The sequence below is a fragment of the Anoplolepis gracilipes genome, chromosome 2 (genome assembly GCF_047496725.1).
Source record: "Anoplolepis gracilipes chromosome 2, ASM4749672v1, whole genome shotgun sequence".
NCBI classification, from domain to species: domain Eukaryota; kingdom Metazoa; phylum Arthropoda; class Insecta; order Hymenoptera; family Formicidae; genus Anoplolepis; species Anoplolepis gracilipes.
Genome location: NC_132971.1, coordinates 20112322 through 20140315, shown reverse-complemented (window position 1 = coordinate 20140315; position 27994 = coordinate 20112322). Strand labels below are relative to the sequence as shown.

General features: G+C 31.1%; 8 protein-coding genes across 20 annotated transcripts; 3 read left to right on the top strand and 5 right to left on the bottom strand.

Annotated features, from left to right (window-relative positions):
• Nucleotides 1-16: 16 nt before the first annotated feature.
• LOC140676289 (uncharacterized) lies at nucleotides 17-3770 on the top strand. The gene is given in 12 exon segments (XM_072911179.1): nucleotides 17-517; nucleotides 638-936; nucleotides 1159-1363; nucleotides 1437-1640; nucleotides 1703-1918; nucleotides 1994-2150; nucleotides 2245-2537; nucleotides 2630-2854; nucleotides 2918-3076; nucleotides 3260-3385; nucleotides 3468-3634; nucleotides 3710-3770. Coding segments are annotated over 12 exon segments (2571 nt in total). The 5' UTR covers nucleotides 17-58.
• Dzip1 (DAZ interacting zinc finger protein 1) lies at nucleotides 1545-11124 on the bottom strand. 8 transcript variants are annotated; one of them, XR_012048574.1, is made up of 12 exons: nucleotides 11048-11124; nucleotides 7790-7893; nucleotides 7346-7713; nucleotides 6863-7213; nucleotides 6668-6784; nucleotides 5294-6572; nucleotides 4679-5228; nucleotides 4450-4570; nucleotides 4035-4352; nucleotides 2220-2271; nucleotides 2060-2125; nucleotides 1545-1910 (listed from the first exon to the last, which is right to left on the bottom strand). XR_012048574.1 is itself a non-coding variant. In XM_072911766.1 (10 exons), the coding sequence occupies exons 1-9, from the start codon at nucleotides 11107-11109 to the stop codon at nucleotides 4050-4052; spliced, it is 3255 nt and encodes a 1084-aa protein (XP_072767867.1). In that variant the 5' UTR covers nucleotides 11110-11124; the 3' UTR covers nucleotides 1545-1910; nucleotides 4035-4049. The 8 variants fall into 8 exon arrangements, 5 of the variants coding, with proteins under 5 accessions (XP_072767867.1, XP_072767868.1, XP_072767866.1 ...); XR_012048575.1 differs by lacking the exon at nucleotides 2220-2271; XR_012048573.1 differs by lacking the exon at nucleotides 1545-1910 and having other exon boundaries at nucleotides 1986-2125.
• LOC140676577 (ATP-binding cassette sub-family C member 4) lies at nucleotides 10065-17854 on the top strand. 4 transcript variants are annotated; one of them, XM_072911758.1, is made up of 19 exons: nucleotides 10065-10170; nucleotides 10235-10420; nucleotides 11772-11882; nucleotides 12027-12161; nucleotides 12228-12432; nucleotides 12529-12748; nucleotides 12816-12972; nucleotides 13046-13295; nucleotides 13574-13765; nucleotides 14268-14554; nucleotides 14625-14808; nucleotides 14903-15249; nucleotides 15311-15524; nucleotides 15601-15811; nucleotides 15902-16132; nucleotides 16223-16453; nucleotides 16542-16843; nucleotides 16971-17618; nucleotides 17717-17854. In XM_072911758.1, exons 2-19 carry the CDS (start codon nucleotides 10347-10349, stop codon nucleotides 17747-17749), a joined length of 4032 nt encoding a protein of 1343 aa, XP_072767859.1. In that variant the 5' UTR covers nucleotides 10065-10170; nucleotides 10235-10346; the 3' UTR covers nucleotides 17750-17854. The 4 variants fall into 4 exon arrangements, with proteins under 4 accessions (XP_072767859.1, XP_072767860.1, XP_072767862.1 ...); XM_072911759.1 differs by having other exon boundaries at nucleotides 10070-10170; nucleotides 10255-10420; XM_072911761.1 differs by adding an exon at nucleotides 10573-10821 and having other exon boundaries at nucleotides 10110-10420.
• Nucleotides 15310-19387, bottom strand: Sld5 (DNA replication complex GINS protein SLD5). 2 transcript variants are annotated; one of them, XM_072911774.1, is made up of 2 exons: nucleotides 19251-19387; nucleotides 15310-19184 (listed from the first exon to the last, which is right to left on the bottom strand). In XM_072911774.1, exon 2 carries the CDS (start codon nucleotides 19168-19170, stop codon nucleotides 18517-18519), a length of 654 nt encoding a protein of 217 aa, XP_072767875.1. In that variant the 5' UTR covers nucleotides 19171-19184; nucleotides 19251-19387; the 3' UTR covers nucleotides 15310-18516. The 2 variants fall into 2 exon arrangements, with proteins under 2 accessions (XP_072767875.1, XP_072767876.1); XM_072911775.1 differs by having other exon boundaries at nucleotides 15310-19172; nucleotides 19251-19372.
• Nucleotides 19388-20222: 835 nt separating this feature from the next.
• Nucleotides 20223-22761, top strand: Lop1 (long wavelength sensitive opsin 1). Its single transcript, XM_072911773.1, has 6 exons — nucleotides 20223-20401; nucleotides 20641-20979; nucleotides 21069-21316; nucleotides 21408-21666; nucleotides 21755-21921; nucleotides 22055-22761. The coding sequence occupies exons 2-6, from the start codon at nucleotides 20647-20649 to the stop codon at nucleotides 22185-22187; spliced, it is 1140 nt and encodes a 379-aa protein (XP_072767874.1). The 5' UTR covers nucleotides 20223-20401; nucleotides 20641-20646; the 3' UTR covers nucleotides 22188-22761.
• On the bottom strand, nucleotides 22679-25297 carry Lop2 (long wavelength sensitive opsin 2). The gene is made up of 9 exons (XM_072911768.1): nucleotides 25141-25297; nucleotides 24878-25074; nucleotides 24554-24792; nucleotides 24331-24437; nucleotides 24147-24253; nucleotides 23928-24075; nucleotides 23744-23854; nucleotides 23510-23673; nucleotides 22679-23431 (listed from the first exon to the last, which is right to left on the bottom strand). The coding sequence occupies exons 2-9, from the start codon at nucleotides 25069-25071 to the stop codon at nucleotides 23311-23313; spliced, it is 1191 nt and encodes a 396-aa protein (XP_072767869.1). The 5' UTR covers nucleotides 25072-25074; nucleotides 25141-25297; the 3' UTR covers nucleotides 22679-23310.
• Nucleotides 25298-25532: 235 nt separating this feature from the next.
• Nucleotides 25533-26779, bottom strand: LOC140676585 (COMM domain-containing protein 2-like). 2 transcript variants are annotated; one of them, XM_072911777.1, is made up of 5 exons: nucleotides 26503-26779; nucleotides 26346-26415; nucleotides 26192-26274; nucleotides 25950-26123; nucleotides 25533-25854 (listed from the first exon to the last, which is right to left on the bottom strand). In XM_072911777.1, the coding sequence occupies exons 1-5, from the start codon at nucleotides 26533-26535 to the stop codon at nucleotides 25648-25650; spliced, it is 567 nt and encodes a 188-aa protein (XP_072767878.1). In that variant the 5' UTR covers nucleotides 26536-26779; the 3' UTR covers nucleotides 25533-25647. The 2 variants fall into 2 exon arrangements, with proteins under 2 accessions (XP_072767878.1, XP_072767877.1); XM_072911776.1 differs by having other exon boundaries at nucleotides 26346-26423; nucleotides 26503-26749.
• A 234-nt stretch (nucleotides 26780-27013) lies between these two features.
• Nucleotides 27014-27950, bottom strand: Pfdn6 (prefoldin 6). Its single transcript, XM_072911778.1, has 3 exons — nucleotides 27673-27950; nucleotides 27388-27583; nucleotides 27014-27309 (listed from the first exon to the last, which is right to left on the bottom strand). The coding sequence occupies exons 1-3, from the start codon at nucleotides 27731-27733 to the stop codon at nucleotides 27177-27179; spliced, it is 390 nt and encodes a 129-aa protein (XP_072767879.1). The 5' UTR covers nucleotides 27734-27950; the 3' UTR covers nucleotides 27014-27176.
• Between the last annotated feature and the right edge of the window lie 44 nt (nucleotides 27951-27994).

Sequence of the window (27994 nt, the reverse complement as noted above, 5' to 3'; positions counted from 1 at the left end):
GAAATTTGTATATTCAAAAGGTACACAACGAATATAAAAAGACATTAAAAGCAACACAATGTATAAAGATAATTTGGAGGATAGAAATGTTCCGTGTAAAAAATTACAAGATACCTCTGCCAAAAACTCTCTGCGAATATCGTCAACTGCTTCAATTCTAAGTGTATTATTCGTAAGCTTTTATTAATTTATAAACTTTAATTCAAATGAATTGAGATATTTTGCATCCTTTACAAAGGCCTGTTTGTCAGAATCGTACGAATGCAAATCCGTCTCTGTTCGTGAGCAAAAACAGCGAATTATTGATAGCGATTGGGGAGGATACGCCTTGGATTTAAATTTATGGGAAGACAGCAGATCGCCCGTGATACAAATAAGACCAAAGGAGATATCGTTCGATAATAAAGAATGCTGCGGTATTTTGTCCGACAGATTAATAGGCACCGGTTTATCTTTTTTAACAAGATCACCCGAGAATGGTCTTTATATTCTCGGTAAATGTGTCTTGAAGAACAAGGTAATGTTAAAAAATCTACTTCTTTTTCTCTATTTCTCTCTGCAATTAAATAATATAGATAAGAAATAAATTCCCGAAAAAATGCCACACTTTATTTCCGCTCTTATTTTCTCATTTCAGAATCTGACAGACGTCACTATGTTGCAGTATCATCGATATTTGCAATACATTAATATCGCTTATAATGATATATCGAATTTATCATTCCTGGGCAGCCTTCCGTATCTAATGTATCTAAACGCATCGCACAATAATATTAAGTGTTTGCCAAATTTCGCACCCCCTTGGTATCTTACCTACGTAAATTTATCTTACAATCACATGACTTATATAGGCGACTTGAAAAATTGTTGGAGTATCGTCAAATTAAATTTATCTCACAATACTATAGAGAACATCTCTGGTTTAGAAAATTTAAAGTAAATATACATATATATATATATATATATATATATATATAATTGACACATATGATGTGTATATCCTAACAGCATACATGTTCAAAATATATTTATAAGAAATCAATAGGATGTTAAAAAAACATACTTTAACATTCTATGAATCTCTTATAAACATCTTTTAAGCATGAATGCTGTTAAGGTATTTACAACTTGTATATTTTATTACTTGATCTATTTTAGACACTTGCAATATTTAAATTTGTCTTACAACCTTATCGAATGCATAAAAAATTTGGACGGCCTGAATATACGGGAATTAAATTTAGAAGGCAATTGCATAACGTCATTTAAATCTGATATACCTGGTCGTGGCATAAACACGTTGCCTCATTTACAAACAATAATTCTGGGATACAATAGATTATCAACTTTGGAATTTTTCAAAGTAATCATCGGAAATTTAGATTCGAAACTACAAATTCCAGTTCAATAAATAATTACATTTCATATACAATTAGGATGCGTACAATTTACGTTACATAGATCTAAAATTTAATAAAGTCTCCGACCTGTTGGAAATACTGAATCTGAAGGGTACGATAAATGAGATAGATTTGACAGGTAACACCTGCACAAAATGGCCTAATTATCGAAATATGCTGATATCCTCTGTACCCAGCATTAAATTTATCGATGGTGTTGAAGTATTTACGACGGAAAAGGTAAAGTCAAACGATTTCAACTGACAAGTATTATGAACAACCATATCACTATAGATATTTAGGTAACATCAGCCATGCTATTCGCATCGCCGTTGGATTTAATAGCTGCCCGTAAAGTAGCAAAATTAATATTACTGGAGCAGTTAAATATCAGCAAGATAAATGACCATGTGCAACCTTACGACGAAATCACTCCTCCTCTAATGATACTAACAGGACCATCGGCGCTGAAGAAAATGACACTTGCCTTGCATCTGGCTCGAACAATTCCTGATAAAGTAATAAAAAAATATATATATATATTTTTTTTTATTGTAAATATTTTTACAACTAAAAGATACGATCTCTTGCAGATAAAATATTGTCGTTGGCATACTACAAAAGAAATATGCGAAGACGATGACGAGTATAATGCTTACATTTTTGTAAGCCGGGAAGATTTTAATGACCTGGCACGACATGGTGAATTTTTGGTTGTCTTAGACCTGTTGGGTGAAAGTTATGGATTCCGTTAGTGCACGATATTGCTTGGATTAATCCACATAATTTAACAATATATAATAAAACTATCGGACATACATTTATAGAATATATTTTTTCACAGATACGAATCAAATCAGTCCGTTGATATCTGAAAACAAAATCGGACTTACACAAATGAATCTGTGTGCAGTTACGGAAATCTCTAAACGATATCCGAACGTCAAGCCAATCTTGGTGCTCACACAGAGTATGGATCTTCACAGAGAATGGATACAGGAGAAATTTGACATTTACACATGGATCAAAGATAGTGTGGAAAATTTATTAGGCGTTAAAATAGGTAAACATCGAGAAGTTAAGGAAGTAGAAACTGCTAGTTGTAAATTAAATTTCATCAAGGAAATTTTGGACGAGGTTTGTCTCGTCAAACATAATTTTCTAATTCGAAATACGATATATTGTATAAAAATTACGCAAATATTAAGTGTATGCATATATATCGTTAGATAATGTATCGTCTAGAATTCCCAAGTTACAGTATCAGTGTAAGACCACAAAATGAGGCAACAACGACTGATATAATATTGCAAAGTAAAACGATGTTACCGAAAGTCGTAATACAAAGGAGCGAACTAGTGGCACAAAAGAAAGAACGCATTGCACTCACGAAAACGGAAAATAAAGACAATCAATTGCTGCTTAAAGAAAAGGATGAGACAAAAGAATTAAAAGTATGAAAAATACAATTTTAAACAGAATTTTGAGCACATTGTAACATTGTTATCGATAAACAGGTACTACTAGATGAGGAATCAAACATTATCATCGATGATAAAAAGACAAAACATGATAAGCATAAGTCAAGGATGTTGCACCGTCGAAATATATTAATAAAAAACACACTTATTGATAATAATGATCTTAGCGAATCTTCCGAAGAAGAAACAGAGATAGTATGTGCTTGGAATATTCTTTTGAAAATTTTTTTATTGTTTTTCAATAGATATTATTTATATATATATATATTGCAAAGTATTCAAAACTTGAGTAAAGATTTCCAATAAATGGAAAAATTGTTCAGAATTCGAAGAGAAAATATCACAGTGTAAATAATGACACATAACTTTCATATATAGCGTCCAGAAAAGACAATTCATGAAAAAGCAAAAGTATTAAAAAATACATACGTCGAACTTGTTCTAAAAACTAGAAAATTATACTTAGATTATCACGAAAGTCATCCTGGCTTTTTTACTTTGGTGGTGAGTAATACATTGTTTTTGCATATCAATCTTGATTGTACTTAATCAACTTTAAGTTTTGTATTGCTGTACTTTATTGCAGTTACTTATGGATGATTATGTAGAAGCCTTTAATTCCTTAAGTGACTTCATTCATGAATCATATACAAGTAAACCTTATAAGAAACCAATCTTTTTGTCAGAGATGGAACATTTTAGACAGATAGCAATTCCCATCGAGCTTGAAAATATCGTTAATGAAATTAGAGGGTCAGTATATAATATTATCTGAGCAAAAAGTCTTAATTTAAGCTCGTTTGCTACAAAACAATTTGTTTTTTGCAGAAATTTGTCAACATCAAAACTGCAACACAGAGCGATATTAAAAATGCAAAAAAATATGTAACCAAAGAGCCTAACAAATAGCTCTACATACGAATATTAAATGAAATATATAATATAAAACTTATACTTGTTTATCTATTAGTAAACGTATTTTTACATTACACTATTTAGTTATGTATGTATAAAAACTATATAATAATAAACTATACATTAGATCTATTCAACTTATGATGTCAACAGCACAGAGAGGAAGAGATCATGGTGAACTTAAAGTTATATAAATACAATCAATAATGACATAATCAATATGTGTGTGTATATATACCTGATATAATACATCTTATCCCAGCTGTAATATTTCATCTATATCCGAATCTAAATCGGAATATTTCAATTCATTTTCATGTTGGGCAATATTAAGATCTTTATCTTTCAGAGTTCGCGGGGCAGGTTGTGGAAATATGCTGTCTTTCATCCTTGGACTCGTAATATTTCGCACGGGAGTGTTCGAGATCGAGCTCGTGAGACTGATTGATTTCAATAAATCATTTTCTGCATTATAACTTGCTAGATCCTGTAAATTCATGTTGGATCGAAAGATGGTTTCAACCGATCCTGCAGGTGGCTTTCTTGCAATACTCAACTGAAAAATATTTTATATAACAGTATTACCTCTAAACAATAATTTTCAAATTTCAAGCATTAATTTTACGTAAAATATGATACACATGAGATCTCACCTGTTCTTGTATCTTTTTTGATATTTCCGCGATTTTATCACTTTGTGAAGTTTTTAAAACGATATTGCTCGTGCTCATAGATTTCTCTTTCTGCAAACCATAATCTCTCCTCTCGGGAAAACTGAATAAAAAAAATATTAATTAGTACCATATAATTGAAAATTTATTTTTAGATAACAAAAAAGCAAAGATATTATAAAAGTAAAAATAAGAATAAAATCTTTAGTACCTCGAGATATTCCAATCATTATTGCTCATTTGGATCTTTCTTTGATCGGTTTCTGGCGCTACTGTATCCTCTTTTCTATCATCTAAATCGAATAAAACTTTTTTCTTTACCAAATTACCAACTGAACCACTCATCGGTTTTAGGACACTTTTATTGTTTCTTGGAGATAGAATTGAATCATCTTGTAGCATAATTGTACTATCTGAATCATTATTTCCCGAAAGCTTCGGCGCTACTTGTTTTCTGCCGATTGGAGAACTTATTTTACGAACATTAGTATCAGATACAGTTATTTTTGTAGGTGAAATTTGTTTTATATCCTCTCGAGATTCAATCGAACTTGCAGAAGAAACATTTCGAATTAATTTTGGATACGCCGAAGTCACTTTTGGACTGGTATAAACTTCTGCTTCATTTCTGTTTGATTCTTCGCGCACATTCTCATACATCTCGTCATCTTTATATTTTTTAGGAAGAAGCTCAATCTTCTGTTTCAGATACAATTTCGAAGGCGTTGTGTTTTCTGTTTTCTGAATAGATATATATTCATCTAAAAAATAAAGTACATTCATTTCCTGTGTATCAGAAATTTTAGCAAGTGTATGATATAATTACCATTGTCTTTGTGATTGCTGAATGCTTTCCAAGCCTTTGATTTAACTTGAGTAACTGGTTTATTTAATGGAGAATTTTTCACAGGCGCAGAACATTTTGATTCTTTACGATTTGTCGATATTCTCTGAAGAACGGCTTCAAGTATTTTTTGTTTGATTTGATTATATCGAACTAGCTTCTTTGCATTAATATTTTGCTGATGCTTTATAATCTCCATTTTTTGCTTAAACGTTGCTGTAGGTATTCCCTGCCATTCTGGGTCAATTCCTAACTCTCTCAACCGATTATCCAACATACTTTGTGCATCTTCTTGTATTAACATCTTCCTAGTATCGGGAGACTTAACTATAAATGTTTCATATTTTTTCACTGTAATATCATTGTCTGTTGTAACACTCTCACTATCTGATCTCGATTCTGATATCAATGACGAAACTTCAGACTCTGTCATAGAACTTGCACTATGCTTTTCCAAAAACTCAGATTTTTTATCATTTCTCATATTGGAATGTAATGTTCTTTCTTTTTCAATATTTGTAATATCTAGGTACTTTGTATTTAGATTAACAGGAATGTTTTGTTTGGTAGTGCAGCTCTTACTTGTACACTCAATTATTTTATTTACATCATTCAATGTATCATGCTTTGTTTTATTTTTTAATTTTCTAACCACTTCTGCTCTTTCTGTATTTTTCAGATTGGACTTTACAGCATGTTTCGCAGTTTTACTAAAATCAGTGACAAACTTCTGTTCTTTATTTTTTATAGAATCATTTTTATTGGGTACGTACTTGTTTTGTGCTGCGATTGACAATGATTTATTTTTATCTTCCTGACTAGATTCACTACCGACATCTTCAATGATTATCTCAGCATGTCCAATACTCTTGCGATCAGTTTCGGCATCATTATAATTGCTATCGCGTTTTGGTTTTAATGGAGGAGATTTATGGAATTCTTCTACTATGTCTTTTTCTCTAGTTCTATAGCTATTATTGATCTGTGTTTGTGAATTACTAATCTCACGCGACAAATTATTTAATTGCTTCCTTTGTTCCACCAACATATTGGATTGATCCAAAGATTGTTTTTCCAAATCATGTACCTTGGATGCATATTCAGACTTTATACGATCAGCTACTTGCTGCGTTGTTTTCAATTCTGTGGTTAATCTTTCAATATCCCGATTATGTTGAGCTTCCATATCTTCTATTTTGCCTTTCCAATAATTTTCTTGAGTTTGTAGTTTTATTTGCATACTTTCCATGCCTGGAGTCAACTAAAAAAAAGATATAGTAACACTATTTGAAAAAAGATAATATGTAATAGAGATTTTTAATATATAATATCAATAGGGAGATGTCTTTTTCTTACTCTTTCAAGAAGTTGATTTCTTAAACTATCAATCTCTTTTTCTTGTTGGCTGATCAAAGTTTTTACATTTGTCTCCAAGATACTCTCATTTACTATATGATCTTTTTCTCTTAGTGCCTATTTTATATAAAAAAGCAGACATTTATTTTAGAAAAAAAATACTCTATAATAAAAATTATTAAAGTATTAACTTACACGTATCTCATTAAACAGCATGCTTTTCAAACTTCCTATATCTTCTTGAAATCTTCTTTGCTCTTGAAACCTATCTAAATTGCTGATATCATATTCATTTTTACTTGTATTTCTAGTGTAGTCCTGTGCATTATCCAGCAATTTATCAGATTCATTTCTTATTACTCTTTCAGTTTGATTGAGTCTTTCCTTCAATGTTTTTATTTCATTGTGTAATTTTTCCGTTTCTACTCGATAATGTTCATGCACAGGTGAAGTGACTACACTCATATCTGAGATATATGAATGTTTGCGCGCTATATGAGCATTTACAAATATAGCACGTACAAATGTTTTTGGGCAATGCGGGCACTATAAAATAAACAATTCAATCTTGAAAATATTGCAATCAACATGAGTTATAATTAATAAAACATCTCATTCATACATACATTTTTACTTATACTGATAAATAATAATTTACATATAAAACAGATTTTATACCTTGAAAATTTCTCCATTGGAAATTTCACCAATGTTGGCTTCAATTAATTTACGTTTTTCCTTTGATTTATCCTTCAAACTCTTTATAGTATCTTCCAAAGTAGCAATTTCTTTTTTCATATTAACATTTCGTTCTATTTTCTGTCTTAATTCATCTTTCAAGATTACTACACTATGATCTAAATACTGTTTACAATATAACAAATACTCTACTGATAGCTGTGCAAGTCTGAATAATTTAACAAAATTAGAATCTAAGATCTTGACGTCATATTCGCTTTCCAAAGAATAATCTACTACATTATTAATGTTTTCGTCGATAGTTAAGAAATCTCTCTCGCGTATGAGCCTATCTATGTCTATGGCACCTGTAAAAAAAAAACAAATTGTTAATAATTGGCAACAATAAACTTAGCATTGAGTTGAGTAACAATATCTTCATACTTATGCGATTCCAATCGACTCGTACTCTAGATCCATGCATATTAAAGTAAAATCCTGATTCCCTGGCCAGTTTTGGAAAATCGTGACACCAATTGGTGCCAGCTCTACATGAGAATGCCATTATATTTTGACAAATCTATTTACACTGGGTGACATATACAAGGGAAGACCTTATTTCACCGCGCTTACATATACAGATATATTCATGGTTACATATTTGTGAGAAATTTTCATTGATAAACATTATTTATAATATTGTTTCGCACTTCATTTACAATTACAATTTAACGTGATAAACAAGTGTCAAAATTAATGTAAAATGATGTAAATATAAACAAAGATTAGCGTCTGTTGCAAGTGCCATCTACGAAGGTTTTAAGCGCCATCACTCTTTTGCGCGGTTAAATTTAAAAAGTAATCTTTTACAATATGTAAAGAAAATATTATAAATATATAAAAAATTACAATATATATTTCTAAATTAAACAAACTATAAATTATTTTGCTTTAACAAATATGTACATTGTTCTTAAAAAAAAATATATATATATAAAATATATCATATATATGTACTTTATTTAAACATTATATATTTACCGTATTAGCATATATGTTCAAAAGAGTTTGTATATGTTTATAAGAGATTCACAGGATATTAAAATATGTTTTAACATTATTCTATGGAATTTTTATAAACATATCTTTTGAACATGTGTGTTATCTTACGGTATTATATATTTATATATTTATTATCCATAATAAATATACACATACACACGAATATGTGTCTATATATATATATATATGCTCTCTCTCTCTCTCTATCTATCTATATATTGTGTGTGTGCATGCGCGCGCGCTTGTAACATATATATATATATATTATATATAAACATGTTTTAAAAATAAAAAAAATATATGCATATAAGAACATCTTTGCATCACACATAGATTATTTACTTTATCATATAATTTTTTGATAAGGAAATTTATTCGTATCTTTTTTTTATCTTTCTCTTTTGAAATTGAAATTCTATTGACATTGTTTCTATCTCTATCTATCTATCTATGTATGTATTGACATTGTTTCTGAAAAAGGAACTTATCAGATTTGTACATATATATATATATACAATGTTTATTATTACGTAAACATGTCTGTGCTGTGATTCTGTAATTTCTAAAATGTCGCTAATATTATTAACACGTGTTGCGCATATATTTAGACAAATATATGTGCATTTTTTATTAAAATATATATGTGTAACGACACGTTAACAATAGCGATTTAAAATAATATAAACGATAAGGCTCTAATATATAATAAATTTAAAAAGATAATATGGACTAATGCTAAAGATAAGTGCTTGAAAATTGTCATTAATCCGTTATTTTTTTTAATTTTCAACAAATATATTAATATAACACGTAAAATAAACTTTTTGTTATAAAAGATATTATAATTATTTTAAAAACTTGAATATCTATTATAATAATACAATTGGTTTGTTTCGGCACTAATCTCGATTTTGCGTTGATAAAATTAAAAATTAATGAAATTCAAAATTATAAAGCGAAGAAGTTATATAACATAAGTAAAGAAAGTACGTTAAATAAATTAAATACATTCTAAAGGTCGTGCGAGCTAAAACAGAAATTAAGAAAAATAAATCAAAAGATCACGAGTTTAAAACATAAATGAAGAAAAATAAAGCAAAAAATTATAACGACAAACAAAATAATCAAACACAGTCTGCACACAAAAATAACATATATATGTATATATTAAACATCAGACATCCTTATTATCAGTTTAAAAACATCTTTTGAACATGTGTGCTGTTAGGGATATAAAGCAATAAAAACGATTATAAATGAATTATTAATTAAAGCGCTGCCGTCGAGAAATTATATAACTAAATTAAAATTTTTTATATTTCACGGTCACAATGAACGCGCAGCAAAAATGTCATTGCACAGCTTTTTTTTTTACATGTATGTACAGAATATATTGTATACAAAAAAATAGTGCTCGTGGAACAGAATTCAGACATCATTCCAATCCATTGATCGTTTAGTCTCAATTTATCCCCTCTTACGTGTTTTTTTTTAAATTATCTCTAATTCTACAACACACAATTTGCTAAATCATCCTGTCTTACACAATACAATTAGACCATCCCATTTGGCTGGGTGCTATAGCACATGCTGTGTGATATATATATATATATATATATATATATATATATATATATATATATATATATATATATATGTATGAGATAAGCATGAATATAAAATCACAGCACGTGGATGTGCTATCCATTGCTATTAACGAGACAGCATTGGAGTCAGTATGATATATAACATATGATATAACGGTATGATATTGTAAAAACGTCATTCAAGTTGTCGTGTACGTATAAATGTGATATAAAATTACAGCACGTATTATATTCATGCAGCAGTTCCACGCAATATGATAAACGATATATATGATATAGTGAGAGTTATTGTGACCAAAATAGAGATTCGTTCATTACTTTATCATTGAATTATGGATGCGTCCAAGAAATTTGATAATCCAAATCCACGGGCATCCGCAAATCCAATCAGTAAATTATTCTTCTGGTAAGTCGAGAAAAAAGAAACAATATATGTATATAATAGCCGGTATTCATTGTTCGTTTTTAAAATTATAATAATAATATAACTGCGTTCAAAAAATACAAGCAAGTTAGCAGTTTTTTTTTTATGTGTGACTATTCGTCTTTACTGTTTAGATCCACAAATTTAGACCAATTGCATTAACATTACATTATTCAATCGTTATGCAACTTGTTTTCCTAAACACCGACCTTAGGTCATAAGATAAGATATCCATTCATCCAAAGTGGTTATAACAGATTCATTTAAGACAACACACGAATTTAAATATAAGAACTTTATTATGGATACCAGCCAATGTGTCATTTGCAGCTATGCACGTGCATTGGATCAATTAAATCGACCGTGTGATGTATGGTGCACACGTATGTACATGTATTCACGTATACCTTCGTATTATTGTTTTAAAATTAAGGTTATAAAACAAAAGGACGACAATCGGGCAATTTTTAAAAGCAATGCACTGTAACACCGTATAGTAATGCAAATATATTTAAAGCTCGTATACATAATAATTTAGAATAATGCGTTTCAATCAAAAAATATTTACTGTGTAAGATTATATATACATATATATATTACTTTACGCACTTGTGAACGATGTGTCTTTGTTGTGTATATGTATTCCACACGCATTCGCAACGAAAAGTCATGTTTACAATAAATTGTATATATATATATATATATATATATGTATGTTTCTATCGTAATTCTAAGGGGTTAGATCAAATTAAATTATATTAGATAGCAAATTGAGAATAGACTCCTCGAAAAATATTTATTAAAATTTTATGTGTTATTTTACTGAGATGCTCTGTCCCAAATAGAAATATGTATAGTAAAAAATTTTATGAGATAATAAAGTTAAAGATAATGAAATATACAAAGAAAAACTGTTGGCAAATTACTTTTGAGATAACAAAAATAGTCATTTTGATGTCAAAAAGTTTTTTTTTTAAATTACTTTTGCTACCTATAATTATTCAAGCAATAATTAAGTCAAGTGTAACATGGAGCTTAATTTATCATTGATTTATATTATGTCACAGATATACTATCTCTCTGCACTTGAATATGAATTTGCTTTTAAGACTGATAATCCCATTATATTCAATATATTATACTCAGAAGATATGTATACATACATACATATATAGTTTTCTTATTCGTATGGATATCACTGTAATTATTTATAGTGACACATCTATAAAATTGATGGATATGCTTTATCATAAATTACATAATTCTACTTTATTAATTAAATGAATTCTTTTTTATGTAAATTTACTTTATGATTTCTTATATTGTATCTAAGGTGGCTGGTAAAATTATTCTGGTATGGAAAAAATCATGACTTGGAGATGAAAAATATGTACAATATACTGCCTGCTGATATGAGTGAACTCTTGGGAAACAGACTAGAACAGTAAGAGAAATTATTTTATTATTAATAAATTTATATATTATAATTTTGTAGACTAATATGTGTAAACTTAATAAATTGTTGATAAAATTAATATTTCTTAATATTATTATCACTTTTTTCTTATATAAATGAATGTTTATATAGATATTGGAAAAATGAAATATGCACAGCTGAAAAGAGTGGCAGAAAACCTAAATTTATCACAGCTTTAAGACAGACATTTATCTGGTCATTTTTCTATTATGGAGGATGGGTTTTAGTTATGAGCACTGTTTTAAGGTAATTATAATAATTATAATTAGAATGTTTAACTATATATTTGCTATAAAAAATATTTCTTCATAGAGTCATGCAACCATATTTGGTGGGTCTGTTCATTTGGCACTTTGATCCAAGAGCAACATCTACCAAAGACGAGGCATATCTCTATGCATTTGGTGTTATAATCTTAGGAATAATGATAATGTTAATTAATCACCATTCATATGTTGGTTTAATGGAAGTTGGAATGCGAATGAGAATAGCTAGTTCCTCTCTTATGTACAAAAAGGTAATCTAATTAAAATTATAAAATTAAAATTATCTTTTTATTTTTTTATATTGTCTAATCTGTATGACAATCTTATGTACTTTTTTTCTGCTTTAGATATTATGCTTATCAAAATCTTCTACTACCACTCCAGGAGAGATTGTTAATTTGTTATCAAATGACATGTCAAGATTTGAACAGGTATTTGTATCCCTACATTACATTTGGATTATGCCTATACAAGGTGCAGTAATTGCATATCTCATATGGCAAAATGTCGGCATTGCTTCACTAGCCGGTATATTTCTGATATTAATTCAAACTATTCCACTTCAAGGTAATGTGTAAAATTATTAAAAATAACACCTGTATCTAATGCACAACTAAGTTTGTGTACTTTACAGGATATATAAGTAAGTTGACTTCAAAATTGCGTTTGAAAAGTGCAATGAGAACTGATGAGAGAGTTCGTTTGATGTCTGAGATAGTTAGTGGTATACAAGTTATCAAAATGTATACTTGGGAAAAACCATTTCAGGAACTAGTTAATTGCATGAGAAAGTTTGTATATATTTCTATCAGTTTCGTTATCAGACAACAGAAAGACTTAATAAACACATGATTTTGTATTTAGATATGAAATCGATGTCCTTACATTAATGTCATACTTAAGAGGTTTCACCTTGGCTACGTTTGTCTTCACGGAAAGAACAACATTATATTTCACTGTCATGACCTATGTATTATTTGGATATTCAATATCTGCTGATAAAGTATTTTCAATGGCACAGTACTTCAACATTCTTCAACTTACTATGGCAATATTTTATCCTCAAGCTGTAGCAATTGCTGCCGAAACAAGTGTATCTATAAAAAGAATCGAAGTAAGAAAAATTTATCAGAAGGAAAGAGGTGAAACAATCACTTATCAAATCATACATGTGTAAATCTATTATTATTTGCTTAATTATTTGTTTTATATACACATCATAAATATGATAAATTTCAATGCAAATATGTGTGCAAATATTTTTGAAATGGTAATTTTGTACTGTAATTATATTTTCAAGATAAGAATGATTCAATATTTCCATATTTACTTTAATGCACACAACAGACTTTATAAAAATTATTAATATTAACAGATAATTATTTTCAACAGAGTTTCCTCTTATTAAATGAGAACATTCCATTGGTACAATCACTGTCAGTTATTAAAGAAATGAGTATTTTAATGAAAAACGTTAATACTTCATGGACAACTACTGCAATTGTGAATACTTTGCATAATATTAATATTCAAATTGGAACCGGAAAACTTTACGTTATTGTTGGGTCTGTAGGTGCAGGAAAGGTATATTTTGTTATATTATATTTATATATATATATTAATGCCACATCTAAGAGGTTTTATCTTGGTCACGTTTGTTTTCACGGAAAGAACAATATTGCATTTCAATATCATGACCTGTTCACATATTCAATATCTACTGATAAAGTATTTTCAATGGGGCAATATTTCAACATATTTCAACATTCTTCAGCGTACTGTGGCAATATTTTCTATGTCATATAATATTATGTCCACGTTATATAATGACCAAACTTGAAATATGCATTTAAAAAATTCTTTTGGAAGCATGCTCGCAAAACACTTCGTTCAAGAAATATTCACTTTTTAAGTTACAGAAACTATAGGAATTATGTCGAACTAATCTAGATGTATCCTCTTTATTACTATAAAGTAATTAAAACAACCCTATCAATAACTTTCGAACAATGATTTAAAAAAAGAAATATATATATATATAAATTATGAAAAAATTTTTTAACATTTGAACTTATATAATTTTCAGAGTTCTTTCCTGCAAACGATTTTAGGTGAACTGAAACCATCTCAGGGCCATGTACATGTAAATGGCAAAATATCATATGCTAGTCAAGAACCTTGGCTGTTTGCAGACACAGTACGAAATAACATTTTATTTGATCAACCTTACAATAAAAATAAATATCAAACAGTTGTAAAGGTATGTGCTCTTGTGAGAGATTTTGAACAACTTCCGTATGGTGATAAGACCTTTGTTGGTGATAGAGGTGCGGTGCTCAGTGGAGGACAACGTGCGAGAATTAATTTGGCAAGGTAAATTTGCATTCACTTATGAGCAATATATTTTCATATAGTTTTACATACAAAATATCTGTTCCTATAGAGCCGTTTATAGAGACGCTGATATTTATCTTTTTGATGATCCTTTATCAGCTGTTGATACTAACGTTGGCAGACATTTGTTTGATGAATGCATAAGTAATTACTTACAAAATAAAACGAGAATTCTTGTGACTCATCAATTACAATATTTAAAACAATGCGACTATATTATTATTCTGAATAACGTACGTATAACATATACACATAATCATTCGTGCTATCATAAGTAGTATAAGTATACAAAATTCTGAATGACTTTAATTTATTTTTTAAAAAAAGGGTCAAATTGAAAATGAAGGTACATTCTTGACTCTTCGAGAAAAAAATGCAAACTTTTTGGAAACCTTATCAAAAAATGAAGAAGTTAATGAAGAGATGAAAGAATTATTAAAAAATGATACAAATCATATATCTGAAATAACACAAAATAATACTAGCTATGAAGAGGAAGATGAGGCCGAACCTAAAGAAACCGAAGAGTTTATAGCTAAAGGAAGTTTATCAACATCGCTTTATTGGAAATATATTCGTAGCGGCGCGTCGATCACTATGATCTTTGTCTTTCTATTTTGCACGATTTTGGGACAAATTGGAAGTAGCGGTTGTGATTATTGGGTCGGTTATTGGTAAGTGTCTACGAAAGAGGTCCTATTGTTGCGCGAATGAAAATAAGTTTTAATAATACAGGACAAGACAAGAAGAAATGCGTATCAAGACTATGCAACAATATAACACAGTAAACAATTTTACAAATTCATCTTTTATACCGAGATCTATAGAACAAATAGACAATACCTCAGAGGCGAATAATGAATTCACTGAAGTTTCGATAACCACAGACTATTGGAACGATCAATCTAATAATACTGTATTGCCACAAAACTTTACTTCTGATAATACCGTTAGTATTTCACTCAGCTTTCTATAATGTAATCAATCTTGCAGCGTTCATAAGTTTCTTTTGTTTCTTCATTTAGACCAAAGTTATAGATATGGATGTTCATTATCTTGATACGGATACAGCCTTATGGATTTATGGAGGTTTTATCATCACCAGCGTTGTAATAACAACGTGCCGAAATATGATTTTTTATAAAATATGTATGAATGCCAGTAAGAATCTTCATAACTTTATGTTCTTTAACTTACTCAAGGCGCCCATGTCTTTTTTTGATAATAATCCATCAGGTAAGCACGTTTAATTAATTATTACCATCGATGTGTAAGCAAGTACAAATATCAAACAAAAATATCATATATATATATATATATATATAGGTCGAATTTTGAATCGCTTCTCGAAGGATATTGGCACTATAGATGAAATTTTACCTAGAACTATGATAGAAGGCGTTCAAGTTTTCATAGTAATGATTGGAATTTTATTGCAAGTATTTATTATTAATTGGTGGATCATATTCCCTGCAATTATTTTGAATGTTTTGTACAATGAGATTAGAAAGATTTATGTTCCAACAGCACAGGCTATAAAACGATTAGAGGGAAATGGTAAAAGTTTCTTTTTTTCTTATTTGAAAAAATAGAAAATCATATTTTTCGAGTTTTTTTAAATTAATATTAATTTTATTAAATTTTCAGCAAAGAGTCCCGTTTTCTCGCATGTTAATTCCACTTTGTCAGGTCTGACAACAATACGCTCTGCTGGTGCTCAGGAAATGGTTCGTAAACAATTTGACGAATACCAGGATTTACATACTAGAACTTATTCATTAATTGTTACAACTAGTGCAATGTTCGGTTTTGCGCTAGACGTAGTGACTATTGGTTTCATCGCCCTTGTTACATTTAATTTCGTCGCGTTGGACGATGGTAAATCTTTGATTTCGCAGTTTCTAATCAATATATTCAATATTCATTACAATTATTACGGATTAAGTTTTTTGCTTCTGTCTTTTAGGAAATACCTTCGCTGGGAATGTCGGTTTAGCAATTTCACAACTGCTCATTTTATGCGGTATGATGCAACATGGGATACGTCAAACAGCCGAAACGGTTACGCAGATGACAAGCGTGGAAAGAATAATGCAATTCACCGAGCTCGAGAAAGAGGGTCCGTTCGAAAGTAATCACGTAGATAAACCATCGAGTGTTTGGCCTGCCAAAGGAGAGATTAAATTCGATTGTGTTTCTCTTCGATATGTCGAATCAGAGCCACTCGTCCTTAAATCTTTGAGTTTCGTCATAGAACCGGGCATGAAGGTAATCACACAATTATTTATTGTCGAATCAAATGCCGCGTTTCTTACAAACGATAATCTTATTTATATACAGTATTCTTCAAGTTATTTTAATTTAATTACAATTTTAAAGTATTTGAAATATTCAGATTGGAATAGTGGGTCGCACTGGAGCCGGAAAATCTTCCCTAATCTCAGCTTTGTTCCACATGGCGAAATTCGATGGTGCTATTTACATTGATAACGTTAACACGAAGAAGATCGGTCTTCATGATTTGAGAAACAAGATCTCCATAATACCGCAGGAGCCAATGTTATTCTCTGCTACATTAAGAGATAATCTCGATCCCTTTCGTAAATTTCACGACGCCGATCTGTGGAGTGCCTTGGAAGAAGTGGAACTGAAAAACGCAATGACCTCATTGGATCATTGCGTTGAACAAAGCGGCAGTAACTTAAGCGCCGGACAACGACAATTGATTTGTCTGGCGCGCGCTATTTTACAAGATAATAAAATTCTCGTGCTCGACGAAGCTACTGCGAATATCGATCTTACGACGGACATGCTTATACAAACTACAATCCGGAAGAAGTTCAAAGCCTGCACAGTATTGACAATAGCGCATAGATTAAATACAATAATGGATAGTGATAAAGTACTAGTAATGGATCATGGTCAAATCCTAGAATTTGACCACCCATATCTTCTATTACAAAATGAAAAGGGTCACTTCAGTAATATGGTACAAGAAACTGGAAAGTTAATGAGCGAACAACTTAAAGAGTGCGCCAAAAAGGTAAATTAATTATTACATAATATTCACGATTGAATATTATAAACGTAATTATTATAATTATAACATTATTAAAATATTAATGTATATTTTATTTATAGGCTTATGAGCAACAGCAGAAATTCTATTCATAATCTTTTTGAAATTATAACAATTAAGAATGTTTCTTTGTCAAGAACAGAAGAAACTTACTTATCTACTTTGTACTTAGTTTTTTAATCCAAGAGATCTTTAATTCCTTTATTTTAATCTTAATAACTCAGTAAAGTTATTTTAAAATATTCAATCATTTGAAATATATCTGTACTTATTTTTTATAGTATAGATTACTTGTAACCTGAAAGTATAAAGTTGTTCCTAAGTGCACTTATCATCTTTCTTGCTTTTTATCATACATTATGTAACAAATGTTTTATCAAAATATAGTAAAAGATCTCAACAATGTCGAGATAACTTTTTAACTAAGTGAGAAAACAGAACAAAATTTTTAATATTAATACTAGTACTGTAATCAATACTGCTACAGTATTAATTACAATATGATTGTAAATGGAATTATATTGTCAACAATTAAATAATATATATAATATGTATAATAAGTATTTTATCATTTTATTTTTACAATAATACTCTATAGCATTAAATGATTGTTAGTTTAATTAGAAAAAGAATGATATATTTCTCAAATTTTGTATGTTTTTTTATATATAATATTGTATATCTTTTAACTATTCAATTACTTGATACAAGTTTTGATATTATATGACAATGAAGAACAAAAAACTTATATATATATATATATTGAAATTATGTACATGAATAAAAAATATATATTCTTTATAAAAAAAAAAGAAATATCACAACCTTTGCCTTTTGACTGTTTCCTTTTGACTTAAGATTATCAAATCAACTGTACCACACCAGACTTAACTAAGTGTGCTATAGCACTATATTGAATAATGTGCTGCGAACCTTCTTCGAAATCTATTTCCTCATTCAGGGTGCCAGGCACAACTACACCTGTAACTCTTTGATTGGCACGCAGGAATACATGCGCTTGCATATTGGGTTTAACGGTAAACTTGTTTACCTCAAATCGCTGAAAGTTAGGCGGCATGTGCTGTAACGCCACTGTCTTGAACAACGTCTCCAAATTGGCCAGGTACTCCTTAGCGAAACGCAGTTCGCCTGGAGTCAGGTAGGACTCCTCATCCGGGTTTCTGTTTTCCTCCTCTGATAAAATGTGAATCGTGTACCGTTCAATCTTCTCTAAGCGTGTTCGCAGATAGCTGCTGATTACATATCTAATCCGGTCGAGCTCCATCCGATGGACCAGCGCACGTAGATCACTCTTGTCTAACCTCTTGATATTCTCCTCCATGTGCGCGATTTGCTGCAGCATGCAGTCCACCAGGTCAGACTGATGCGGTAAGATCTCCGGCGCGAATGTTTCGTTCATCCAGGCGTTCTCGATTTCCTGGAGCGCCGTCTGCGCCGTCAGCTCGGCCTCCCCGGTATCGTCTAGTAAACTCTCATCCCTGAGACTTTCTTCCATGGCTATCGATAATGCTACCCGTATGAAAATATAATAGCACGTATATATTTTGTTGGAGCATCATATGTGTATGTACATACCTGATATATTAATTTGCCTCGAGATTTATTTTTTATATAGACCATTACATTTTATTATCGTTGATATGTTGATCGTTCCCGCGCTAATCGCTACATTATTCTCGAGCCATTTTGAATATAGTTTCCGAATTTCCCACTAGATCACGCGGATTATCTCGAACTCGTGATTATCGTGTTACTTTCGTGCTCGAATCGATTGCGTTTGAATTTAATTGCACTATGGTTATACATACATATATTCCACTTGCTAATAAACGCAACAAAACGAATATTTTATATCATATATATATATATTAATAGGTCAATTTAATAAAAAAAAATATTTTTTCAATTTACTTATACTAGTTTCTTATAGCTATTTAAATATAAAGACACTAATAAGTATAAGTACAATACATGAAAAATTACTACATTATATACATATATATTATATTATTTGTTATTTTTCTTTATGTGTTTACATTCGTATAATTTTATTTAATTACTAATTTATCCTTAAAATCATAACAATGATTTGTTATTAAAATTTATAATTATTAATCATAATTATAATTATTTAATTATTATATAATTATAATTTACATATAATTATATATAACTAGATAATTTATATATTTATAATTATTAATAATATAGTTATAATAATTATAAAACAATTATTGATGGTTAACATAATCGAATTCTTTGATAATAAAAAAAATTTGCTGAGGCGTATAATAAAATTGTTATAATTGTGGTTCATCGATTAAGGTGCAGCACGTGCCTCCGCCACGAAATTTCTATTTTTGTATTATACCTTTGTAAGGTTTCTGTGTATAACATTCTCAAGGTACTCTCAAGGTATTCCCAAATCCTGCGTAATTTAATAGAGAACTTCTTAAGACTGTTTGGCGACTTAGAAAAAGGCGCCCTATATAGTACAACAAACACGTAAGTTCGTGATCTGTATTTAAGCACGGCTCACCGTCGCGGCGGCTTTGAGCCGCATCTCCGACGGTGAATCGAACAGGGAACTCTTCCTGCAAGTTTCACGGAAAAGACGTTACCGGGAACCCACGACCGGCAATAACAATTCAACGATAGCAATAGCGATTTAATATTTGGACTAGTTCGTTCACCACAACGATTTTTTCCAAATAAAACGCAAATAGGTGAGCCACCTTGCGTTGATTTACATCTGGATTTCCTCTAAGTATCGATAATAATAATAATAATTATGTGCTATCTATATTTTAAAAAAATATAAAAATTTTTTAAAAACTAGACTCTCTTAGACTTTCTCTTATATATTAGATATCTTCGTTTATTCTTTCGCGCGTTTTAATTGTCAAACAAAATTGTCAAATACTACACGTCTCAAGGACAATTAGTCGACCAGAAATTTCCACAGTTAACCATGATGTCTATCGCATCCGGGCCGAGCCATGCAGCCTACACGTGGGCAGCGCAAGGAGGCGGATTTGGTAATCAAACAGTGGTGGACAAAGTGCCACCAGAAATGCTCCATATGGTTGACGCTCACTGGTACCAATTCCCACCGATGAACCCTCTATGGCACGCGCTCCTTGGCTTCGTCATCGGCGTCCTCGGCATGATATCCATTATCGGTAACGGCATGGTGATATATATATTCACCACTACCAAGAGTCTCCGTACTCCAAGCAATCTGCTAGTCATCAACCTCGCCATCTCCGATTTCCTTATGATGCTATCCATGTCTCCGGCTATGGTATGTATATTGTTCTAAAACGTTTTCGCGAATAAAATATCCAGAGGAGAAAACGTTATTTGTTAAATCGTTTAATTAACTGTGCGCAGGTGATCAATTGCTATTACGAGACGTGGGTACTAGGACCCCTGTTCTGTGAACTATACGGCTTGGCGGGCTCCCTGTTCGGATGTGGCTCCATATGGACGATGACGATGATCGCATTTGACAGGTACAACGTAATCGTCAAAGGCTTATCTGCCAAGCCAATGAACATTAACGGCGCCCTCCTTCGCATACTCGGCATCTGGGTCTTCGCATTGGGTTGGACAATTGCACCCATGTTCGGATGGAACCGGTGTGTAGGGAAAATTCTAAATTAATACTATATGTTATTTAAGAAATATGTTACGTAATTATCGGCAATACAATATACTCATCTTTTACAGCTACGTGCCCGAGGGCAACATGACTGCCTGCGGTACCGACTACTTGACCAAAGACCTGGTCTCCAGATCATATATCCTGATCTACAGCATCTTTGTCTACTTCATGCCGTTGTTCCTCATCATTTACAGTTACTTCTTCATCATTCAGGCCGTCGCCGCACACGAGAAGAACATGCGAGAACAAGCGAAAAAGATGAATGTCGCTTCCTTGCGATCGGCCGAGAACCAGAGCACCAGCGCCGAATGTAAACTGGCGAAGGTAAAGTTTTTTCTCAATTCATTAATTCTTATCTATGCGCAATCGCTTCAACGACATTAAATAATAATACACTAATAATTTTATACAGGTAGCCCTGATGACCATTTCCCTCTGGTTCATGGCATGGACTCCATACCTGGTCATCAATTACTCAGGTATCTTCGAGACAACCAAGATCAGCCCGCTCTTTACGATCTGGGGATCTCTCTTTGCGAAAGCAAATGCCGTGTACAATCCCATCGTATACGGCATCAGGTAAATCAACGAGTCTAATCCCTGAAATATAACAGTATCGTCAAGATATTTTTTAAGAATAAAAAGACAATGCAAAAAATTAGATAAATTAATTCGTACTTTTACGCTAATCTTTTTCTCTATGTGATTTTAGCCATCCCAAGTACCGAGCTGCTCTCTTCCAGAGATTCCCCTCCTTGGCGTGTACTTCTGATGATTCGGCTGGCGGAGACGCAATGTCCACCACTACCACGGTTACAGAAGGAAATGAAAAGCCTGCCGCATAAAATAATGACGCTACGTATATGCCAATCTTTTCTCTCTTGACAATGTAATTTTCGCTAAATCGGCGTAAAACCATAAAAAATAGTATTAAATTCTCGTCACAAAAGAACCGCGCCACAACAAGCATGGATTGTAAATAGTTGCAATAATAAATAACGTGCGTCAGAAATACTGTGACCGGTGAAAATACTTAATACTTAAAATACTTGTATATGTCACACATAAGAGAAACGGTTAACTATGGTTTGAATGAGTAATCATCTAAGCGGAGCCAAAGCGGAGTATGTAGAAAGAAAAAAACTAACATCAAGAAAATCGAGGGCTAAATAATCCAAACTGTCTATGATATATTATACGATTCGGCTGCATCACAATGCGAATTTCTTATGTCTCATAGTGCAATCTGTAAATTCTTGTCATCTCTTTCGAGTAAAAAATGAAACACTACATAGTTATCTTGAAATTAGCAAACATATTGGCTGTATTGCTAAGAGTATTATATCGCCATGAGATATATATCGTGTCTGTAATTAATTTTATAGAACTAAATAAATTCTGCAAGGGCAATCATATATATATATAGCAGTTTTAATTAAACATTTCAAAAATTTTAAAGATCCTGGACACAAATAGTTATAATACTTGTTTAATATTTTTTTTTGTTTAATATTTAGTTTATTTAATATTTAGTATTTTTTATTACGTCTCACAAGATCAATAAGGAGTCTTCTAAAATCATTGCATGCCAAGTGATTTATTGAATGACAATCATTTGCATTACTACAGTCGGCACTAAGTACCTTCTATCACTCTCATTCCTGTAACGAAAAAAAAAAAAAAAAAAAAAAGAAAGTGAAAATAAATTCAAAGAATTCGCCGTGTACATACAATATATCATAAAGTATAACAGAGTCAGTCCACTCGAAATTCCGTGTATATAGTTTTTTGCATAAACGGCTATCTGTGTAGCTATATTGAGGCTTTACAAATTACAAATTTTCTTCAATTTTTAGAAACCCCTATCATACAATATATCTAATATTAATAATTCGTCGACTTGCCCGAGAGAAATATATTCTCTATATCACAATATTTAGAATTAGAGGTACAATCCATCGCACGAAACTATGCTGTTGTCGATGTGGATATTGTTTCTGCGGTTTTCGCAGTCGCAGATGGATCCTCAGTCGAACCACATACGCAGAACGGTAATTTTTCCTTTAATGCTGCTCTATACTTTGGATGACTATGTGAAAGAGAGAAGCAAAATATAAGCATTAATTGCGTGTATTCTACTTATATACATAACTCTTTTTGTTTTTACCTAATTCCATAAACAATCGGATTATATATAGCGTTCGCCTTTGCAAAGAGAGATCCCCAAATGGTGTAAAGAGGACTAATAGTAGCACCAAAAATACCTGTATAATTAATGACCAGATATGGTGTCCATGCCATAAACCACAAAGAGATGGTCATCAGAGCCACCTTTAATTAATAGAAGTAAATATCAATCCCGATTTTTTCTCATAATAGCCAATATAATTTTAATGTATACCTTTGCCAACTTTGCTTCTGCACTGATATTTTGATTATCTCCAGATCTCAAAGATTGAACATTCATTTTCTTCGCCTGTTCTTTCATTGATCTTTCATGAGCAGCTACCGCCTGTCGATTTTAAGATATATTTACAGACATCAAATCTTTCTTAAAATTGCAATCTATACAGATATATGCTTACCGAAATGATAAAATAATAACTGTAAATTATAGTAAAGAGCGGCGTGTAATATACAAATATCGAATATACTAAAATGTATGACTTAGAATTCCAATCCTTGGTGAGGTAATCGGTACCGCAGGCGGTCATGTTGCCTTCTGGCACATACCTAATTCACAGAAATTTATTTCGTGTACAAGCGTAATATATTCTTTTTTTGTCTTATAATCTTAATGCTACCTGTTCCATCCCACTATCGGAAAAATTGTCCACACTGCAGCAAAGGACCAAATTAACAAGACTTCGAATAGCGCTTTCTTAATAGTGAGTGGTTTTCCCGCCATACCCTGCAAGCATATTTATTCTACATTTCCTATACTTCATTTACTGTATCAATGTAAAAAAAGGAGCATATTATACATACCTTCACTATAACATTATATCGATCAAAAGCAATAGCAGTCATAGTCCATATCGAGGCACATCCACATAAAGAGCCAACCATGGCATATATGTCGCACATTAATGGTCCTTGATGATATAAAATAAATTTATATATTAGTTATATAATTTTTTTTAACAAAAAACACAATGTTAAATATAATTGTGAATTTAATATAATGAAAAAAAGTCAGTAAGCATATTACCTAATATCCATGTTTCGTAATAGCAGTTGATTACCATAGGAGGTGACATGATTATCATCATGATGAAATCAGAGAAAGCCAGATTTACCACCAAAAGATTGCTCGGTGTCCTTAAGGAGGGTGTTAACAGGAATATATACACTACAACACCATTTCCAATCCATCCCATAAGTCCTAGTACAATCATCACCAGGCCTAAAATTTTGTGCCACATTGGATCCATCGGTGGAAATTGGTACCTGCATAATAGTTTAAACGTCTCGATGAGTCTCTGTTTTTGCAAAAATTAATGAATATACAGAATATAACAAAAGACAGAGTAACCAATGTGGATCAATCAAATGCAGCATTTCCGGAGGTACTTTATCCACGACAGTTTGATTGTTGAAACCCATGATCTGTCGCATCGCTTTGGGTCCGTGTGTCATTGTTAATACATTAGCAAACGTCGTGGTGGAGAATTCAGGTAGAATAATCGAAGTTAAATTTTCGGCACCTGCTGTAACGAACGACTCCATTTTCTGTAAAAGATTATTGAAAAATAATAATAATTGAAAGGGTATAAATAAAAAAAAATAAATACATACCTTTAAACACTGAAATGTTTTAAAATACAACTAGTACTGTTAGATCTCCTGAATTTGAGGCAATTGAAAATTTGAATTTGTAAAACATCAATACTCTGTGATAAGAAATAGCCTACATAATGGTACTGTACAACATCGACAATACGAGTGCGAAAAAAACGTAGTTTTCTTTTATAAACCTCTCTTCCCAAGAAATCTAATAAAATTATCCAATTATATATGCAGATGCATTCAACTACAAGTCCACGAAGACTTGTATAGTAATGTATGCATGTATCAGATATATACGATTACTGTCAGTTATTATTTAAGATAATCTAACTGAAGTGAAACTTGATGGACATCGATGACAAATGTGATTTAGATAATTAAATTAAATTTATACATAATACTTTTCTTACAAATTATAATGTCTATATTTAACCTTAAATACATATTTTCACGTGTTTATATATTATTTATATGTATTTATTGCATCGAATGTAGTTACACAAATCACAGGAAGCCTCATTTTATCGCTCTTGAAATCCTCCGAATATGTAAGCTACGACTTTCTTGTAGCGCTTCCTCAAGTTCTTGAGTTATATGAAGCAAATTAGTAGAATCTGTTTGCAGCAAAATGTGTTCAATCTCGTCCGAATTGTCAGGGTTCTTCAGTGATAAATCTAAAGTGATGAGTGGCGCAACTTGCTTCAAGAGAGATCTTGATGCAGTCTACAATACAGATATAGCTATAGATTATGTTATAACATAATTTAATTATAAATTAAAAATGGGAAAGAAAAAGGAGGAAATAGAAATTTCATTACCTGCACTTCAAATCTCCATTCCATGTCATGATATTCGGGCAATTTAAATCCAATCTCTCCTAAAATGTTCGATATCTCATCTTTTTTAACGCTGTATAATTTACTGAGTATTGTTTCCTTCTCCTCCGTGAAACCTAAAGCGATCACAGAATCTCGAAAATCTTCTGCGCTTAACTAAAAAAAAAAAAAAACTTCAAATATACTACCCAATGTGTTTATGATCTAGTACCAACAAGTTTTACCTTGTGTTTACAGCTTTCTAGCAACAGGTTAACCAGACCTTCCACTGAATTCTTAATTGCATTCAAGTCGACATTTAACTTCTCTGAAATGAGTATGTATACTTGTACAACAATTGCATATGTTGTTTTGACAGTTGACAATTAAACAACTTACGAGCGGCAGCGTTATACACCTTAACATTCGGTCCTTTTTGCAGATAATCTAGGGCTAATTTGCAAAAATCCTGCAATACTGCAAAGAATGCACTTTTATCTTAGAGAATTTTCATTGTGAAAACAAGTTTTTATTGACAAATAGAATTCACTTGTACCTGGCGGCGATTGTTCGGTAAGAAACAATACATGCTTCTTGTGATCTGGCTTCAATGTTAATAGCATTTTTACTCTTATGTGTTGTTCACTAATTAAAAATTTATAATAAAATGAATATCAATGAAAATGAATATTTATTTGACAATTCTCTCGAACAGCTTTCAAGAGAGGCGGCACTTTACGCCGCCATGTTGACATAAGTACATCTGATGCCATTTGGCGGGCCATTTTAACGTCATCAATACACATATGTATTAGGTAATTTTTTAAGACAATGTATTTCTTATTCATAGTTTCGTCAACTTTACAAATTACAGTTAATTTTAAATAATAATTTATATAAATTTCATTATCAACACAAAAAATTATATTATCTTTATTATAAAATAATCAGTTATCTTGTTAATCAATACAAGCATAATTTTAAGGAGTGTTCTGTAAACTTTATATATAATCTTCAATTTACATAAAATTATATTAAATTGCAATTAAACATTTATAATATAAAAGAGTTGCATCAATATTTGTTCCATAGAAGCACAAATGAACGAAATGAGATATACGTTACTATCGTATAGCAACTTTGCTTGTACATAACAATGTTATTTAAATGCTTATCATTACATATTAATTATTTAACTGATAAGTCCGCAAAGTTGATATTTGTATGACATTATGATTTTGGTTGGTTTATCGAGGATTTAATTTGAGCTTGTTGTTGGAACGCACGTTGTAATTTGTCTATTATATCTTTTTGCGTGTCTAGTTTCTTATCTAAGGTAGACATCAACCCATCCACTCGGTTCCTGAAAAGAAAAATATTTGTCTTTATAAATAAATCTGAAGTCAAATTGAAAAATTTAATTCCAATTGGCAAAACTTACAATTCAGATTTAATATAATCGATACGCTTGTCAACATTCTGTTTAGCATCGTAGAGATCTTGTTTGACAAGCACTGGCCCTATTAATTTGAATACGTCGTTTTCTTCTTTTAGGAGGCCTAATTCTTCCTTTACCATAATGTTCTCGTTCAATTGTCCATCTAATTGTCGCCTTTGATTCAGCACTTTGTTGTACTCTGCAAACACGAATTAATATGTATAAAAATAATACAATAAAGGCAGAATGATCTATAGAACTTTAAGAAAATCACAGATATTTCTTTACCTCTATGAATCTGTCTTAATGTGTGAGCTTCAGTCTGAAGCTTCTTTTGCATTTCCTCCATTATAACGATCTCCAAGTTTTAACTATTACGCAGAGTGTTATTTAATTTTAACGAAACGATGTAATTTTATAAACGTATTGTCAGACCGTTCAATACGATAATTCCAAAAATTCGTAGGAGATTCGTATTACAAAATTAATTTTGTGTATTAATATGTGTGTGCGCTTAGATTCGCAACAAAACATAACCAAATTAGTACCTGATCCTTCGATTCTCGCAGTCTCATCAATCGATATATTTCGATAGATTATCGCAGGCCGA